This window comes from Amblyraja radiata, chromosome 20 (genome assembly GCF_010909765.2).
Source record: "Amblyraja radiata isolate CabotCenter1 chromosome 20, sAmbRad1.1.pri, whole genome shotgun sequence".
Taxonomy (NCBI): Eukaryota; Metazoa; Chordata; class Chondrichthyes; order Rajiformes; family Rajidae; genus Amblyraja; species Amblyraja radiata.
In genome coordinates this window covers 8004382-8022769 of record NC_045975.1, presented here as the reverse complement: position 1 = coordinate 8022769, position 18388 = coordinate 8004382, and the positions used below count along the sequence as shown (strand labels likewise).

Sequence of the window (18388 nt, the reverse complement as noted above, 5' to 3'; positions counted from 1 at the left end):
TCTAGATTCCAGCGTCTGCAGTTCCTCGTGTCTGCATAACACAACGATCCACGTTCGGCTGTTTATACAATTTAGTTGTAGACCTGTCATAGTTAATACTGTACTGAGAAACGAGGAGAGATGGCGGTAACTGAAATATCGTTGAATGGGTCTTTTCAACTCGATCACCGATTGTTTAGACATGGGTTTTCAGTGAAGGTGATGTCAATCGCTGTGAAGGTGATGTCAATCACTCTGAAGGTGATGTCAATGGTCGGGGCATAGTGCAACACGCAAGTTGACACCGGGAAGTTGCCGGGTTTAGGTTCGCCTCCGAAACACGGAACTGTTGCTAAGGAACCCGTTCAAGCGAATAGCTGTTGCAAGAGCAGAATACGAGTTCTCCGGGCGTGCAAGGAAGACCGTTCGCAGTGAATCAAGCGGGTAACGACTTCCAAATATGCTCCTTGCCAATCCTCAGTACCTCTGAGCGGACGGTTTGGGGGAATTGCGACGAAATGTGCTTCCTGAAGCCGGGGTACAAGTTGAGACTATACACAGGCCTTGGCCGTGCGAGTTTTTCAAAGGGATATCTTTGTTCTGTGTAGCCTTAATATAAAAATAAACGATTTGGCAAATTGAATGAGGGCAATTGGAATGTTCCGTCTGAGTACGATTGTCGCTCTCACGTTTGAGGCATTCGCAAAACTTGTTTCTGGCTAAAACAGAAGTCGTTGGAAGCGCGCACCAGGTCGGGCAGCATATGTGGAGAGGGAAACAGTTAACGGGACCCAGACCCATCAGCTACTGTATCTGGAACTCAACGGGTCAAGAAGCATCTGTGGGGAGGGAATAGACAGGCGACTCTGAAGAAGAATACCAACCCGACACGTCGTGTGCCCATTCCCTCCACGGATGCTGCCTGACCCGCTGAGTTCCTCCAGCACTTTGTGTTTAGCTCAAGATTCCAGCATCTGCAGCCTCTTGTGTCTCCGTCAGCTATCCACCTGACCTGCTGAGTGTTTCCAGCATTGAGCTCTGAGGAGATATTAATTAGTATATTTGGACAGTGTAATGCTATCTGTCTGGCTGCACGGGGTTTGTAAGTTCTCCCTGTCACCGTATGGGTTTTCTCCCGGTGCTCAGGTTTCCTCCCACATTCCAAAGACGTGCAGGTTTGTGGGCTAACTGGCCTCTATAAATTGTCTCTCCTGTGTAGGGCAGAACTAGTGTACTAGTCTGAAGAAGGGTTTCGGCCCGAAACGTCGCCTATTTCCTTCGCTCCATAGATGCTGCTGCACCCGCTGAGTTTCTCCAGCATTTTTGTGTACCTACAGGTAATGATGGTTGGGGCAGACTCAGTGGGCCGAAGAGCCTGTTTCCACGCTGTATCTCTAAACTAAACTAAATAATGCGAGTTTATGTAAATGTTCTAAGTGTTCCAATAGTGGGAGTAATGGAAGTTTTTTTTCCTTCTAGCTGTTGGAAGCAATCATGGGTTTGATTGCCAAGTCAGTGCTCGGCTGTCAGTTTCCACGTCGGTTTCCTTCAGTGTGTATGTTACTCTCCAACCTCCTCGGCCTCGCATTGCTCCTCGACCTTCCACGAATTGTGATTGTGTGCAGTCGTAGGGTCCCTGTTGCTGGTCCGGACGGACAGGTTTTTGTGGCCACTAATGTGTGCTCTGTCTTCAACCCGACCTACCTCTACGACCTCGTGACGGTCATGCTACGAGTACGAGTCAAGGGCAAACTCGGCAGAGGTCGTGAAAATGGGACAGGCCCTGGGCTGCAATTATTTATCCCTGATGCTTAACTTTCACAGGAAGGAGGAATAAATGATTTTAGTGGAGGAAACAAGGCTTGTCTTGGTGCAATGTTTTTCATTGTAACAGAACAACTTCTGCATGTGGGAAATCCAATTATGCAACTTTCTAAGGGCTTTAAAAATGTCTTACAGATTGTTTGACAACATATTTACTGTGATGCTGACGATCAACAAAATACCCACTCACCAACCAGCGTGAGTAGAAATTTAACTTATGCCATCAATATGCTAAGGATGTATTCCCGATCTCCCAATCTACCTCACTGAAGCCTTTGAACTTTTTTTATCTGTACTTTCTCTGCAGCAGTAACACCATGTTCTGAATTTGATATCTTTTTCTTGCTTGCACCACGTTGATTGTATTTATATTTGATATAATTTGCGTGGATCTCATACAAAGTTTTTTTTTCACTGTATCTCAGTACACTTTACAATAATAAAACAATAAACAAACAAAATAAAGGAATAAATATCTACTTTCTCTCCTCCACCTCCATCTGACGAGTTATTTTATTTCTTATGTTTCCACCTATCAGTTACAAGCCTCTGTCTTAATATTCCCCCTCCCCCATCAACCTTATCACCTTCCAGCCTCTGCCTAAACCCTCCCTCTCACTCCTGTACACCAGCCATCTTCCCTTGTCATTCTTAGTTCTAAAGCAGGCTCTTGATGTAAAATGCCAACCATGCCTTTGCCTCCACCAATGGTGCTTAGAATCAAAGAGTCATAGTCTCAGTGTGGATACAGGCCCTTCGGACCAACTTGCCCACACCAGCCATCATGTCCCATCTATACTAATCCCACCTACTGCTTTTGGCCGATTTCCCTCTAAATCTGTCCTATCCATGTATTTGTCTAAATGTTTCTTAAACATAAATCGCTAGTGTCACTAAGTTCCTCTAACACATTATCTTTTACTCCACATTCCAGCAACTACGATCTTTTGTGTCACCGTAGTAGATTAGTTTATCAGGCTCATTTACTTATACTGTAATATAATTTGTGTCTTAAGGCTTGTAATTCATGTATAATTTATGTTTTACATCATTTTTCGTCGAGCTAAGAAAACCCATTACTGGATAGTAAACTAGCCCAAAAAACACAATTTTTGAAAATAATATTACTGTGCAATTTTTAATCTTCAGATATGAGTGGTTAAACGTTTCGACTTTTGCTTAATACTGAGTTTAAGATGAACTAACACAGTTAATTTAATGTGCAGAAAACTGGAGCTACACTGTCAAAGAGTTATGGAGTTTCCTCCGGCAATGACACAGAATCCGGTAAATGTGAGTCGGAATCTATGAGAGCTGCATACTGCAGCTTTTCTCATTACAAAATCTAATTTTTCACAATCACTTCCTGAAAATTTAAAGAGTAAGGTGGATCTAATCAGTTATGCTATCTAATCTTGTTTCTGGGATGAAGCAATGCTCCAAGCAATACGAGTTCTTTACATTCTTCGCTTAATTAATCACCCAGTTCTCTTTGAATCCTTTTAATGATAATCCCCTTGACGGTGAATTTAAAGATGACTGCGGTGGGACTCAGAAAGTGAAACACTTCACTTCACTTCAGTAAGAGTGATTCATCCCAATTTTGTGTGGGTCGTTTTAATGTGTGACAATGATATGTTGAACCACACTAGACAATAAGTAAACATACTTAAGATCTTTAAAATTCATTATATGCAAAATGTCAAAATATATGAAATAGTAGTTTATTCGAAAGCATGTTTGTAATGACAGTGTCTCACTTGGAACAAGTTGCCGCTGATTGACGGGAAATACAAAGTGTATTACCAGCCAAATTACTTTGCTGCCATCCAGAGGGTTTGGTGCCTCTGCAAAGATTGCATAAATAAGAAATAACTTTGTCTGCCAAACAAATGAATTCCAGCCATCCTGATCCTTTCGCCAGGAGGGAGGCCGATAGTCTACCTGAACATTAAAAATGGTTCACCTTGATTCACTTACAATTGGCAAAGGAATAGCATTAAAAGTACAGTTAAAAGTCAATGAAGATGGTACTGCATTTAATAAAAATGAAGTGCAGATGCCGGTTTATACCAAAGATAGGCATAAAATGCTAGAGTAACTCAGCGGGTAACTCAAGCAGCAACTCTAGATCAAATGGATAGGTGGAGTTTCGGGTCGGGACCCTTCTTCAGACTGAGTGTAGAGTGAAGCAAAAAAAGACCAAACCGAATCAGGGCCGGCAGCAGATGACATCAGGCTGGGTGGGGGGGGGGGGGGGGTTTAGGCTGACTGTTGCTCCAACAAACTTTTCACAAACACTTAAACAAGTAACATAAGTACACCCTTCAGGGATTAGGAAAATGAGAATTTTAATCCATTCTCTAAGTTGCCTTGGGGGATAAAATAAATTGACATAAGATTTAGTTGAGTTAAAGACGAATAAACTAGCACTTGGAATTAATTGTCTATATTACTCTACTTTTTTTCATGTGACTTTGAAGGGATTTCAAGGAAATGTTTACTTCGAGCCTTTACGAATTGTTAAATTATCAACAGAAACCCCAGTTGAAAGGCTGAATAAGGTTTCTTCCACAAGGAGTTGCCCGGCTGATGAAAGTCTCCTGACAAGGTGGACTGGGCATTGGTATGCCGAGAACCATTCTTCTCAGAAAAATGTATGTGTGTCATTTGCAATACAATGTGCTAATAATGATATAGATCACTGATGCATTCAACTTTGAAGGAATAGTGAAGTTTTCTGGGTTCAAGTAAAGAGCCACATTAGGACCAGATATGGAGTTTAGGATGCTCCTAATCTATTGAAATGCTTGTTGTTCTTTGTGTATTTCTTCTTCCCCTTTGCTTCCTGATTCTTGAATAGAAATGGAGTTTAATCTGACCAATGGAGTTAAATCTGAGGAATTGGGAGATGTTGCACTTTGGGAGGTTGAGCGTAAGGAGAAACTGGACAGTTAATGACAAGACCCTTAACAGCATTGATGTACAGAGGGATCTTGGAGACCAAGTTCATAGCTCACTGAAGCGGTGGCAGCATAAATAGATAGGGTGGTAAAGAAGGCTCATGGTGGTCTTGCCTTCATTGCTCGGGCATTGAGTATAAGAGTCAGGAAGTCATGAGGCAGCTCTATTTGACTTTGGTTACGACGCATTTGGAGTACTATGTGCAGTTCTGGTCACCCAATTACCGGAAGGGTATGGATGCTTTAGAGAGGGTGCAGAGGAGATTCATGAGAATGCTGCCTGGAATAGAGAGTTTCAGCTTCAACAAGAAATGGGGGCCCGAGGAGTAGAAGAGAGTGCAGAAACCATGACCAATATGAGCGGAAGGAAGTAAGTGAAAGGGAGTGCTGGAACTGGGGCTACAGTGGGTCAGAATAGAGCATTGCCTAATGAGTTACATACCAAAACATCAGTGTTTCTGAATGGGTGGATAATGGATTATCAGAGTTTTACTGTGGTCTGATTCTAACCTCCAATGGAGAGCTAATGATCTTCTATGATTATTGAGGCCACAGTGACCCAACAAGTGAAACTACCCATGTTAAATCATAATTTGCTCAATCACTGTGATAGGAAAAACAAGGACGAAATAGTGAGTATATATATATATATACTCACTATTTCGTCCTTGTTTTTCCTATCACAGTGATTGAGCAAATTATGATTTAACATGGGTAGTTTCACTTGTTGGGTCACTGTGGCCTCAATAATCATATATATAACATTTTCCATGAACTAAAAGATTTAAGCCACAAGAGATGGAAGCATTAATAAGTTACAGGGAATACATTCATATGCGCAGTTTGCAAAATGTGTCTGGCTCTTCTGATGTAACAGAATTTTACATGTGATATGTCTCTTGACACAAAGCGAATGAGCAATTAGTAATGATCATAAATGCATTGTAGAAAAAACATGTGCTTATAGTTTTTTCTTCTGCGGACAGAAATCTCCCATTTCCAGATCAGTTGGTGGATTCCCTCGAAAGCTTGGTAGCCTGAGACAGCTTTCCATTCTGGACAAGAGTGCAATTCTATCAAAAAACAATCAGCATATCTCTGAGGACCTTACCTGGATCTCTGGATTGGAGTCACTTGGGAGCCTCAGAACAGGAGACCCCAACAGTAAACCCAAGAAAAGAAGCAACTGTGTAATAAATAGATACCATAAAGGTTTAGTGTGCACGACATTGAAGAACACAAGTGTGTTACCTTTAGTAAATGCCTCTAAGTACATTGCTTGTGATACCTTTGCCTTACAACAAAGATTTGCCTGATGGCGTTACATCTACCACAATGGATCTGTTGAGAAATTAAGTGAATGAGCAGCCTCCTTACTTTTGAATATTCTACTTTGGAAAAGGAGTGAGTTTTAATGACTATTTAAATTCTGAAGAAGGGTCATCAGTCTAAAAGGTTATGTTTTCCCCTCTCCATGAGCTAAATATTTCCCAGCATTTTTTGTTTTTATTTCATATTTCTAATACTTCAATGTTCTGTTTATTAATGAACTGTCACTTTGGTGAATAGACAACATGATGGGCTGAATGGCCTCTTTCTGTGCACTGTAGCCTTTCCATGATTGTATGATTCAACAATTACTTAATGTTGTTTAAAATGTATGGAATAAACGGGGTTGTAGATTGGAACATATACCTAAATTAATATAGGTATATTAATAATTCTGTATTTTAGTTTTATTTAGATTTCAAATAGCAGAATAAGTTCAATGTTCATGCAATCTGATCTAGACAGCAGTACAATTTGAATTGATAAAATATTGACTTAAAATTGATTTGGCTTTGCTGCAATTTTCAGCATAATGGGCAGCACGGTGGCGCAGTGTTAAAGCTACAGCCTTACAGTGCTAGTGACCCGGGTTTGATCCTGACTACGGGTGCTTGTTGGTACAGAGTTTATATGGTCTCCCGTGAACTGCGTGGGTTTTCCCTGAGATCTTCAGTTTCCTTCCACACTCCAAAAACATACAGGTTTGTAAGTTAATTGGCTTGCTGTAAATGTAAAATTGTCACTAGTATGTGTAGGACAGTGTTAACATGCTGGGGTCGCTGGTCTGTGCGGACTCGGTGGGTCGCAAGCCCTGTTTTCACGCTGCATCTCTAAACTAAAGTAAGCATAATGTTTCAGATATGGAACACTTTACCAGAACAGGGAAAGAGAGCAACACATTTGTTTTAGATAACAAAGAAGGTCGGGGAGGGATGGAGTGACCAAAGGAAATGTCCTATATCTTCATCAGTGAAATGAGAGTGTGGCCAGGGTGGTGTGGGTCGTTGATGACACTGGCTGTTCTTTTTGAGGCAGGGCCTCCTTTAGGTCACTTTGATGGTGGGGAGGTCAGTGGAAAAGATCTTCGGAAATATGCATGGCCAGGAATTTGAAGTTTTTGACACTCTCCACCATCGTCCTGTTGATATAAACAGGATTCTTTCATCCTTCCTCTTCCAAAGTTACAACCAGTTAATTGGTTTTACTGACATTGAGAGCCAGCTTGTTGTGCTGGCACCATTTGGTCAATCAGTCAATCTAATTTCTATACTCTGTCTCGTCACCATCTGTAATTCGTCCAACAACGGTGGTGTCATCGGTGAACATGAAGATGGAGTTTGCACTGTGTCTGGCTATACAGCATGAGTATAGAGTGAGTAGAGCAGGGGGCTGAGTACCCAGCCTTGAGGTGCTCCCGTACTGATTGTTAATGAGCAAGAAGCGTTTCTGCCAATTCAAACAGACTGTGGTTTGTGGTTGAGGAAGTCGAGGATCCAATTGCAGAGGGATGCGCAGAGACCCATTTCCATGAGCTTGGTAACCAGCTTTGAGGGGATGATGGTATTGAACGCCGAGCTGTAGTCTATAAACAACAGCCTGACGTAAATGTCTTTATTGTTCAAGTGGTCCAATGCAGAGTGGAGAGCCAGTGAGATGGTATCTTCCATTGACCTGTTGTGACAGTAAGCAAACTGTAGTGGGTCGAGGTTCTTGTTGAGGTAGGAGTTGACATGCACCATAACCAACCTCTCAAAGCACTTCATCATCACGTACATTAGTGACACTGGTCGATATTCGTTAACACACTTCACCTTACTCTTCTTGGGCACCGGTATTATTGATGCCCTCTTAAAGAAGGCGGGAACCTCAGACCTCAGTAATGAGAGGTGGAAAATGTCTGCAAAAACTCCAGCCAGTTGGGCTGCACAGGTATTGAGAACTCAACCGGGTATACCATCAGGTCCAGACACTTTCCGAGGGTTCACCCCCCTGAAGGATCTTTTGACATTGGCCTCTGTAACTGTGACTGTAATACCATCAGGGCGTATGGGGGCTCGGGAAGGCACATCAGTGTTCAGTGGAGCTAAAGTCCCTTTTGTCCTTTTTGATGGCCTTGTCAAGGTCCTATCTGGACTTCTTATAAACCTCTGTGTCACCAGTTCTGAATGCACGGGATCTGCTCCTCAGAAGAATGCGGATTTCCTGGTTCATCCAAGGCTTCTGGTTAGGAAACACTAGGATAGTTTTTGTAAGAACAGAGTCCTCCACATGACACATTTAAACGACGCCTCTCGCATCCGCTGGGAATCCCACGGCACTTTATACGGCCAAACGCTTTATAAGTGGAAAGCACAGTCGCTGCAACATTGCGGCTGCTGGTAATGAGTGAAACAAACATTTCAACCACTTTTTGTATTGAAAGACAGGATATCCGTAATACAACTATGGTTTCTGGAGAAAACGATTCAATTGTATCCGGAGGTGCCGTGGACTAAATAATGCCCAGCTATGATTAAACTTTGAAACAAATTATCCTGATTTGAAACGCGTGGTGGGACTGACTTCGAGGAGCAGGAGGCGGCGAAAGATGGATTCAATTGTGAACCTTGGCGAGTCGCAGGCACAAGAAGGACTAGGTTTCAGCACCATGGCCAGAGACAGCGCCCTGGTGGAGACACAGAGAAGGGTAAGCATCAAGTAGGAAATGGACATGGTCTGTTGCCGAAAGAGCCCTCGTTACCGCTGTCCCTGCACGGATTGAATCAGTTCTTTTGAATGGCAAACAACTATGAAGTGTCAGACAGCATGGATAATGCCACCTGGATGCTCGATAAGATACACAAAGCGCTTACCGAGAGATTTCGGAATCGCTCGTTCTCGTCAACAAAACGAACAAGTCTTTTTTTTTTAAAGGTAGGCAAAAATGCTGGAGAAACTCAGCGGGTGAGGCAGCATCTATGGAGCGAAGGAAATAGACAACGTTTCTGGTCGAAAACCCTTCTTCAGACCCTACTTTTTTTTTTAAAGTACGTCAAAGATATGGGGAAACAGTCGGTTATTTATGTTATGTCACGGATTTGAATCTGGTTTTAAGAGGAATCATCAAATGTAAGGAGGTGTCCTCCAGAAACATGAATAAAATTACAAGGGCATTGATAGAAAGGAGCTTTAGGAAATAATTGAGGAAGTTTCGCAAGGTCACAAAGATACGTAACTGCTTCTGACTTTTATCAGTGTTTTGAAACAAGTAAATTCCGGATAGGTACTATGATTCTCTCTTATAACTGTACACCAATTGCTAAAACAGTTCTTTCCCAAACTGGGGTGTAGTACTGAAGAAGAGTACCTACCCGAAATGTAACCCATCCCTTCACTCCAGAGATACTGCCTGTCCTGCTAAGTTACTCCAGCATTTTGTGTCTATCTAAGGTATAGTACAGGTCCTCTCAACATACCTCATAAGATATTAGCCAGTTCTATGGAACTGTTACGCCACCTTGCTGAAAAAAACTATATTCTGCACACTGGCAATTTCTCTTCATCAGTCTGTTGTACTTGTGTATGGTTTCATTGCATTCATCTACAATGTACTATTTTACATATAATATCCACCGGGTGGCGCCAGCAATGGCTGCCTCGCCAACAATCTGTCTCGTCCATTCCTTCTTTGTTGTTTATAGTATGTGTTAAATGTATGTTTTAGTGTTTTTTAGCTTGTTTTTTGTGGGGTGGGGAAACTTTTTTTAAATCTCTTACCTCGACTGAGATGCGATTTTTTTTGGTATCGTATCTCCGTTCACACTGCGGCCTAACGTCGAGGACCTGGTGGCCTCTGCTGGAGATAGATTTTGTGAGCTCCAACCACAGGAGCCTGTGGACTTTAACATCATGGAACTTGCGGTCTCTGTAGGGGATAGACCTCAGAGCTCCAAGCCGCGGGAGCCTGCGGATTTTAACACCGTGGAGCTTGCAGTCCCTGGTTAGGGACCGACTTCGGGAGCTCCAAGCCGCAGGAGCTTCGAACGCTCTGACGCAGGAGTTTCAATAGCCCCGATGCGGGAGCTTCGATCGCCGGCTGCGGGAGTTTTGATCGTCCCGACTGCGGATGGTTCGACTACCCCGAGCGCGGGAGAATAAAGAAGCAAGAAGATTAGACTTTATTGCCTTCCATCACAGTGAGGAATGTGGGGAATCCGCTGTGGTGGATGTTTATGTTAACTGTTTTTTAATATGGCTGTATGATAAATTGAATATCACTTTACCTTAATTGGTACACGTGACAATAAATGATCGTGAACCTTGATATTATCTGATTGATTGGATAACAGGCAAACAAAAGCTTTCTACTGTATCTCCGTCAATAAGCCAATGCCATTACCAATAACTTGATGCGCGGGAGTGTGGGGGGTGGGATAAAATTTTGACTGGGTTGCTAACGATTACAGAGAGACAAAGACTGAAGAGTCTGAAGGACTAAAATCGCTTCACGTTTCCACAGATGTTGCCTGACTTACTGAGTTCCTCAAGCACTTTGCATTTTACACAAGATTCCAGCATCTGCAGTTCCTTGTTTCCCAGTTTGAAGTAGTGTCCCGAAATGTTACCCACCCATGTCCTCCAGACATGGCTGAGCTACTCCAGGACTTTGTATTTTGAACATCATTATGTTTGTCATGCATATGCAGAATAGAATAGAATAGAATGCCTTTTATTGACAAGGTTTGAACAAAATTTCATTCCTGCAGACATGACAAAAAAAAAACCAAGACACACTCTTAACACAAACATCCATCACAGTGAATCTCCAACACCTCCTCACTGTGATGGAAGGCAAAAGTCTTCCCTTTGTTCTTCTCCCGCGGTCCAGGAGTCCAACTGCAGCATCGAGGCGACTGGGGCTCAACACAGCTTTAGCATTTCCAAACTATATTTTCAAACCACATTAAGGACACTGACAGGTCAGTAAAACCACTCACAGTTTAGTAGACATGTGTTCAGTGTTATTCACAGCTCAGGCTGAGAGACATGACCCTCTTGCTCCCCCATCTTACAGAGACCGACTGAGGCACTCAACACTTCTGGGTTTTATAGTCCCTCGGGAAGGGGCGTGGCCTTCAGGAGAGAGAATCTCAACATTTTTTTAACACTAATAACTATTTTATATTTAATCGATGGGAAAAATCCTTTTGTCCTGCACAGCGGAGGTGTACTCTGAGTAAGATGGCCAAAAATCACATCCGTAAGTGGCAGCGTTTTTTCTAAAATCAATATACAGAACAACAGGAAGTGGTCAAGATCAGACTTTTAGTAATATCGATATATAACTTTTTTTTCTAATTTTTTTATATTACTGAGTGCTATATATACACATATTCTATTGTGCTGATGGGTATAAAATTATGAGAGGAATAGATCGTGCAGATGCAGTGTGTAGGGAAGAACTGCAGATGCTGTTTAAATCGAAGAAAGACACAAATTGCTGGAGTAACTCAGCGGGACAGGCAGCATCTCTGGAGAGAAGGAATGGGTAACGTTTCGTGTCGAGACCCTTCTTCATAGAAACATAGAAAATAGGTGCAGGAGTAGGCCATTCGGCCCTTCGAGCCTGCACCGCCATTCAATATGATCATCGCTGATCATCCTTTTCAGACTGATCAGAGATGCTGCCTGTCCCGCTGAGTTACTCCGGCATTCTGTGTCTATCTTCGGGCGTATGCACAGTATCTCTTGCCCAGAGTAGGGGAATAGGGGACCAGAGGACATAGGTTTACGGTGAAGGGGAAAGGAATTAGAAGGAATCTAAGGGATACCTTTTTCACACAAAGGGTGGTGGGGATATGGAACGAGCTACCAGAGGGGGTAGTTAAGGCATAGACTTTCGGAAAGATTCAGAAACAATTATACAGGTACTTGGATAGGACAGGTTTGGGGGGGATATGGATTAAGTGCAATCAGGTGGGACTAGGTAGCTGGGACATGTTGGTCGGTATGGGCAAGTTGGGCTGAAGGGCCTGTTTGCATGCTGTGTGACTTCCAAGTAAGAATTTCATTGCTCGATCTGGGACATATGACAATGTCATAACAATCACCCGAATCTGTCACCCATTCCTTCTCTCCAGAGATGCTGCATGTCTTGCTGAGTTAAGGCAGCTTCTAGTGTCTTTCAGCAGATTCCTTACACTTATTTCACCGTGATGCTAAGTGCAATATGACAAAACTATCATCTTTGCTCTTGACATGCTGCAACAGCGCCTCCCTCTGGTAGCCGTTTCACTGGGTCACAGTTTAAGGATAAGGGGGAAATCTTTTAGGACCGAGATGAGGAAAACATTTTTCACACAGAGAGTGGTGAATCGCTGGAATTCTCTGCCACAGAAGGTAGTTGAGGCCAGTTCATTGGCTATATTTCAGAGGGAGTTAGATGTGGCCCTTGTGGCTAAAGGGATCAGGGGGTATGGAGAGAAGGCAGGTACAGGATACTGAGTTGGATGATCAGCCATGATCATATTGAATGGCGGTGCAGGCTCGAAGGGCCGAATGGCCTACTCCTGCACCTATTGTGGACGACAGATGGCACAATGGGCTAAGTGTTCGGCTGGCGACCGGAAGGTGGCCGGTTCGAATCCCGCTTGGAGTGCATACTGTCGTTGTGTCCTTGGGCAAGACACTTCACCCACCTTTGCCTGTGTGTGAATGTGTGTGAGTGATTGGTGGTGGTCGGAGGGGCCGTAGGCGCAGAATGGCAGCCACGCTTCCGTCAGTCTGCCCCAGAGCAGCTGTGGCTACTGAAGTAGCTTACCACCACCGAGTGTGACTGAGGAGTGAATGAATAATGCGATGTAAAGCGCCTTGAGTATTAGAAAGGCGCTATATAAATCCCATCCATTATTATTATTATTGTCTATGTTTCATTGCTAGATCTGGGACATATGACAATGAAATACTCTTGACATGCAGCAACAGCGCCTCCCTCTGGCCGCCGTTTCACATTGCGCCTGGCGCACGCCCACGTCGCCGTGCGTGAGACGGGCCGAGAGCGCGCTGGGTCACGTGGTGACGGCGGCGGCGGCGGTTTGGCGGCGGCAGGGTCGGAGCGGGACAGTCTTGGTCTTGGTCTTGGTCTTCCCGCAGCTTCACGGGCGACCGCACCACAGGGGGAGCGCCGTCTGCCTCGCCGCCTGCAGCATGTGACGCACTGACTCTAACCTCCGCCACGCAGATCCACCCTCCGCGGCCTCCGTCAGGCCGGGCCGGGCTCGGCTCTCAACACCGTCGGGCAGCATCCAGGTAGGTCAGGCTGCAGAGGTGTGGCGCGGCCACGTGCGCAGGCGCAGTACCGCTCCACCTGTCGGTCTGGGCGATTCTGCGCAGGCGCAGTACAGTTCCGCCTGTGGGGGAGGGGGTGCTTCGCAGGCGCAGGAGTAGGAGTAGGAGTACCTGCAAAGCAACATTGCTGAGATTCCATCAGTGCAATTAGCAGTCTGAAGCAAAGATACCAGAGGAGCTTTGGTCTGAAGAAGGGTCTTGGCCCGAAACTGTCACCCATTCCTTCTCTCCAGAGATGCTGTAGTTCCTGTTCAAAAAGGAACTGCAGATGCTGGAATATCGAAGGTACACAAAATTGCTGGGGAAACTCAGCGGGTGCAGCAGCATCTATGGAGCGAAGGAAATAGGCGACGTTTCGATTCTGTAGTTCCTGCTGAGTTAAGCCAGCTTCCAGTGTCTTTCAGCAGATTCCTTGCACTTATTTCACCGTGATGCTAGGTGCAAACCATTGTCTTAATGTTCTCTGGCATGCTTTTCTTACTAATTATTAGGAGTGGAAAACAAAGCTAGGAAATGGTGAAAATATTGCAACTGGCTAGACTACTGCTTGAAAGAGAAAATCACAGTTCACCGTTCATCTTGCCTTCAAGAGTGTTTTATTGTCATATGTCCCAGACAGAATAGTGGCATTCTTATTTGCAGCAGCACGACAGAATATGTGAACATAGTGCTCTGAAAACAATACAATAAACGCAAAAAAATGCTTTCTTTGATATATATATATATATATTCGGCAACATGAATGTCCAGGAGTGCGGTTGGGCAACTTGAACGTCCAGGAGCGGAAAGACTGCAAAATGTTGTGACCGCTGCCCAGTCCATCACCGGCTTTGACCTCCCCACCATCGAAGGGATCTATCGAAGTCTCTGCCTCAAAAAGGCAGCCAACACCATCCTGGCCACACACTCATTTCACCATTGCCATCGGGAAGAAGGTACAGGAGCTAGAAAACTAACGTCCAGGTTCAGGAACAGCCTCTTCCCTACAGCCATCAGGCTATTGAACACAACAACAAATAAGTTCTGAACTGCAACAGACTATTATTATTGTTGCACTATATTAGCTATTTATTGAGTGTGTGCATGTGTATACACACACTGAACTTTTTTTATCTTCTCCCGTTATGTACTCTGTTTACATATTTTGTTGTGCTACAAGTAAGAATTTCATTGTTCTATCTGGGACATATGACAATAAAACACTCTTGACTCTTGATATCAGTGTGAAGAAGGGTCTCGACCTGAAACGTCACCCATTCCTTCCCTCCAGAGATGCTGTCTATCCCACTGAGACAATACGTGCATGAGTAGGTCATTCTGCCCTTCGGGCCAGCACCACCATTCATTGTGATCATGGCTGATCATCCTCAATCAGTACCCCGTTCCTGCCTTCTCCCCATATCACCTGACTCCGCTATCTTTAAGAGCCGTTTCTTGCGCTCCCTTGAAAGAATCCAGTGAACCGCCCACCAACGCCCTCTGAGGCAGAGAATTCCACAGACTCACAACTCTCTGTGTGAAAAGGTGTTTCCACGTCTCCATTCCAAATGGCTTACCTCTTATTCTTAACCTGTGGCCCCTGGTTCTGGACTCCCCCAACATCGGGAACATGTTTCCTGCCTCTAGCGTGTCCACACCCTTAATCTTATATGTTTCAATAAGATACCCTTTCATCCTTCTAAACTCCAGAGTATACAAGCCCAGCCACACCGTTCTCGCAGGATATGACAGTCCCGCCATCCCGGGAATTAACCTTGTAAACCTACGCTGCACTCCCTCAATAGCAAGAATGTCCTTTCTCAAATTAGGGGACCAAAACTGTGCATAATACTCCAGGTGTGGTCTCACTAGGGCCCTGTACAACTGCAGAAGGACCTCTTTGCTCCTATACTCAATTCCTTTTGTTGTGAAGGCCAACATGCCATCCGCTTTCTTCACTGCCTGCTGTACCTGACTGCATACTTTCATTGGCAGCTAAACAAGGACCCCCCAGATCCTGTTATGCTTCCTCTTTTCCCAACTTGACACCATTTAGATAATAATCTGCCTTCCTGTTTTTGCTACCAAAGTGAATAACCTCACATTTATCCACATTAAACTGCACCTGCCCATTCACCCAACCTGTCCAAGTCACCCTGCATTCTCATAGTATCCTCCTCACAGTTCACACTGCCACCCAGCTTTGTGTCATTCTTAACATTTCTAAATTATGAGACATTTCCTGTAAAAAATATTTCAGGTGACCAATACCCAAAGAAACTAAAAGGTAATCTGCGTGCCTTTGTAATCAATTCCTCTCGCAGTAAACAATAGTCTTCTTTGTGTTTTTCTAATTACTTGCTCTACCCATGTGCCAACCTTGTGCAAGTATGTGGCTATCAGGAGGATAAATTCAAACTGATAATTGTAAGTTTGGGGAAAGATCATCAAATATTTTTAATAAATAGTGATATTTGGAGTATACGCAGTTATTGTTTGGAAAATTGATGCAGGTATTGTAATTTTCCGTTCCACTTAACTTGTATAGTGCTGATAATTTACATAAGATGTTCACTCCTGTATATCTGTATGAGTGCGGGAAGCCAAATGTTTCAGGACATTTTATAGTGGAGACTTGTGTGCACAAAATTACATATGTTTTCCATGTGACTTTCATCGCATAAGCAAAGAAACTAAGGAATTTCACAAGCTCTTGGTTAGAAGCGATTTTAATTTAGTTTAGAGATACAACATGAATCAGGTGCTTCGGACCAGTGATTCTATGGTGACCATCGATCACCCGTTTTAGTTTAGTTGTTCATTGTCATATGAAAAGCTTGAATTTGCATGCTATCCAGCCAAAGGAAGGCCTATAGCGTGATTTCACGAAAGGTCACTGGAGCGTAGTTCCGCACCCACGTGACCGAAAATTTTAACTGGGGGACAAGCGTCACTTCCGGTACATGTTAGTGAATGGGAAAACACGCACTTTCACACCCGTTAAAAACATCGAAAACGGCCAGGTTTTGAGCTGCAATTTACTGAGCCAGTCGGGGTGACCGTGAGGCACAGCTACCTAAATTTACAGTAAAAAAAAAAGATAGAAACTAAGGTAAATACAAGAGGGAGCTGAAGGGGCAAAAAAAGCGGAAGTTGTTAGCGGACATTTTTCGTGGAGATTTAAAGATCCAAAATATCGTGAATTATCGCGTTTGCTCGCTGCATTTCATCAAAAGTAAGGCATTATTGGCTTTGTTATCTTTATTCATTTGTTAGATGAAAAGTATTAAAAGTTAGAAATCCTTCAGTAAAATTGCAAAATCGCCCATGGTTCTCGGGTGGGTTTTAACATGCAAAATGAACACGCTTCTGAAGCTACATTCACCATTTAAATATCCGTGAATCATAAATGCGTCTTGAAATAAATTTTACTCAGATGCAAGCTAAGGAATGGTATAATTGTCAGCTGTTAATTTGACAATTATACCATTCCTTAGCTTGCATCTGAGTAAAATTTATTTCAAGACGCATTTATGATTCACGGATATTTAAATGGTGAATGTAGCTTCAGAAGCGTGTTCATTTTGCATGTTAAAACCCACCCGAGAACAATGGGCGATTTTGCAATTTTACTGAAGGATTTCTAACTTTTAATACTTTTCATCTAACAAATGAATAAAGATAACAAAGCCAATAATGCCTTACTTTTGATGAAATGCAGCGAGCAAACGCGATAATTCCCGATATTTTGGATCTTTAAATCTCCACGAAAAATGTCCGCTAACAACTTCCGCTTTTTTTGCCCCTTCAGCTCCCTCTTGTATTTACCTTAGTTTCTATCTTTTTTTTTTACTGTAAATTTAGGTAGCTGTGCCTCACGGTCACCCCGACTGGCTCAGTAAATTGCAGCTCAAAACCTGGCCGTTTTCGATGTTTTTAACGGGTGTGAAAGTGCGTGTTTTCCCATTCACTAACATGTACCGGAAGTGACGCATGTCCCCCAGTTAAAATTTTCGGTCACGTGGGTGCGGATCTACGCTCCAGTGACCTTTCGTGAAATCACCCTATACATGATAGCAATCAAACCATCCACAGTGTACAGGTGAAGGGTAAATAAAGATTTAAGAGTGGAATGATTGTAATGGATGACAGCAGACCTCTTATACGCTGACGCAGACCAGCATTGCCTTGCTCATGATCCATCTTTGGTCTCGACATTCATACTGGTTCAAAAGTGTTTTATTGTCAAGCATGTTTTATTGTCTTATGTCCTTAAACAGGCTATGTTATTCCCCTTTTTCAAACACTCACTACACATTAGTGCCAATTTTATGGAGGCCAATTACGGTAACCTAAAAACATGCACGTCTTTGGGATGTGGGAGGAAACCGGAACACCCGGAGGAAACCCACACAGTCAATCAAACTTCACAGCACCCAATGTCTGTATCGAACCTAGGTCTCTGGTGCTGTGAGGTAATAGCTCTACCGGCTGTGCCATTGTGCTGCTCATTTTAAGAGTGCAAAATCCATCAATTCCTTTCTTTTGGGTTTTAGTCACTTTGAGAATAGAACAGGATTTGCTTTTGAGTCAGTTTATAGACACATAACCTGCGAGAATTGCCAGTCCAGTGATAAGGAAGTGCCACACTGTCGGAGGTGCCAATTCTGGATGAACTAGAGGCCTCATCTGTCCTCTTACGTTCAGTGGTACTATTTGATGAATACCAGGGATTTTTGATGCCTAATACTTAAACAGGAACCAACTTCACCAGAATATTTTATCTGGTTATTGGGGGTACTTTGCCATGTCCAAATCAGCTGGTGTGTTTTCCTGTATCCTAGCAGTGACAATAATTCAAAATTATTGGAATGCTGAAAAATGGAAAGTGCTCATGTAAAAAGCAATTTGTTTGTGTCCTTGCACGAGGAAATGGAAACGGGAGGAAATGCAGATAAGTTCAATATCGGCAAAGGAAATCTATATAT

General features: G+C 43.4%; 2 protein-coding genes and 1 long non-coding RNA gene across 10 annotated transcripts in view; 2 read left to right on the top strand and 1 right to left on the bottom strand.

Moving 5' to 3' along the window:
• Window positions 1-316: 316 nt before the first annotated feature.
• LOC116984555 lies at window positions 317-6596 on the top strand. Its single transcript, XM_033038746.1, has 5 exons — window positions 317-423; window positions 1939-2001; window positions 3030-3090; window positions 4287-4460; window positions 5753-6596. The coding sequence occupies exons 2-5, from the start codon at window positions 1964-1966 to the stop codon at window positions 6080-6082; spliced, it is 603 nt and encodes a 200-aa protein (XP_032894637.1). The 5' UTR covers window positions 317-423; window positions 1939-1963; the 3' UTR covers window positions 6083-6596.
• A 2819-nt stretch (window positions 6597-9415) lies between these two features.
• LOC116984556 lies at window positions 9416-18264 on the bottom strand. Its single transcript, XR_004415064.1, has 3 exons — window positions 18252-18264; window positions 9592-9595; window positions 9416-9519 (listed from the first exon to the last, which is right to left on the bottom strand). It is a non-coding gene; the product is annotated as an uncharacterized LOC116984556 (long non-coding RNA).
• LOC116984554 (golgin subfamily B member 1-like) overlaps window positions 13158-18388 on the top strand; it is an 83515-nt gene continuing 78284 nt past the window's right edge. For 5 of the 8 annotated variants that reach the window (XM_033038745.1, XM_033038740.1, XM_033038743.1 and 2 more), the window contains exon 1: window positions 13159-13382. The gene's annotated coding sequence lies outside the window, so the exon portion shown is untranslated. Of the gene's footprint in view, window positions 13383-18388 lie in introns of all 8 variants that reach the window. The other 3 variants (XM_033038742.1, XM_033038744.1, XM_033038737.1) reach the window with 1 other exon arrangement.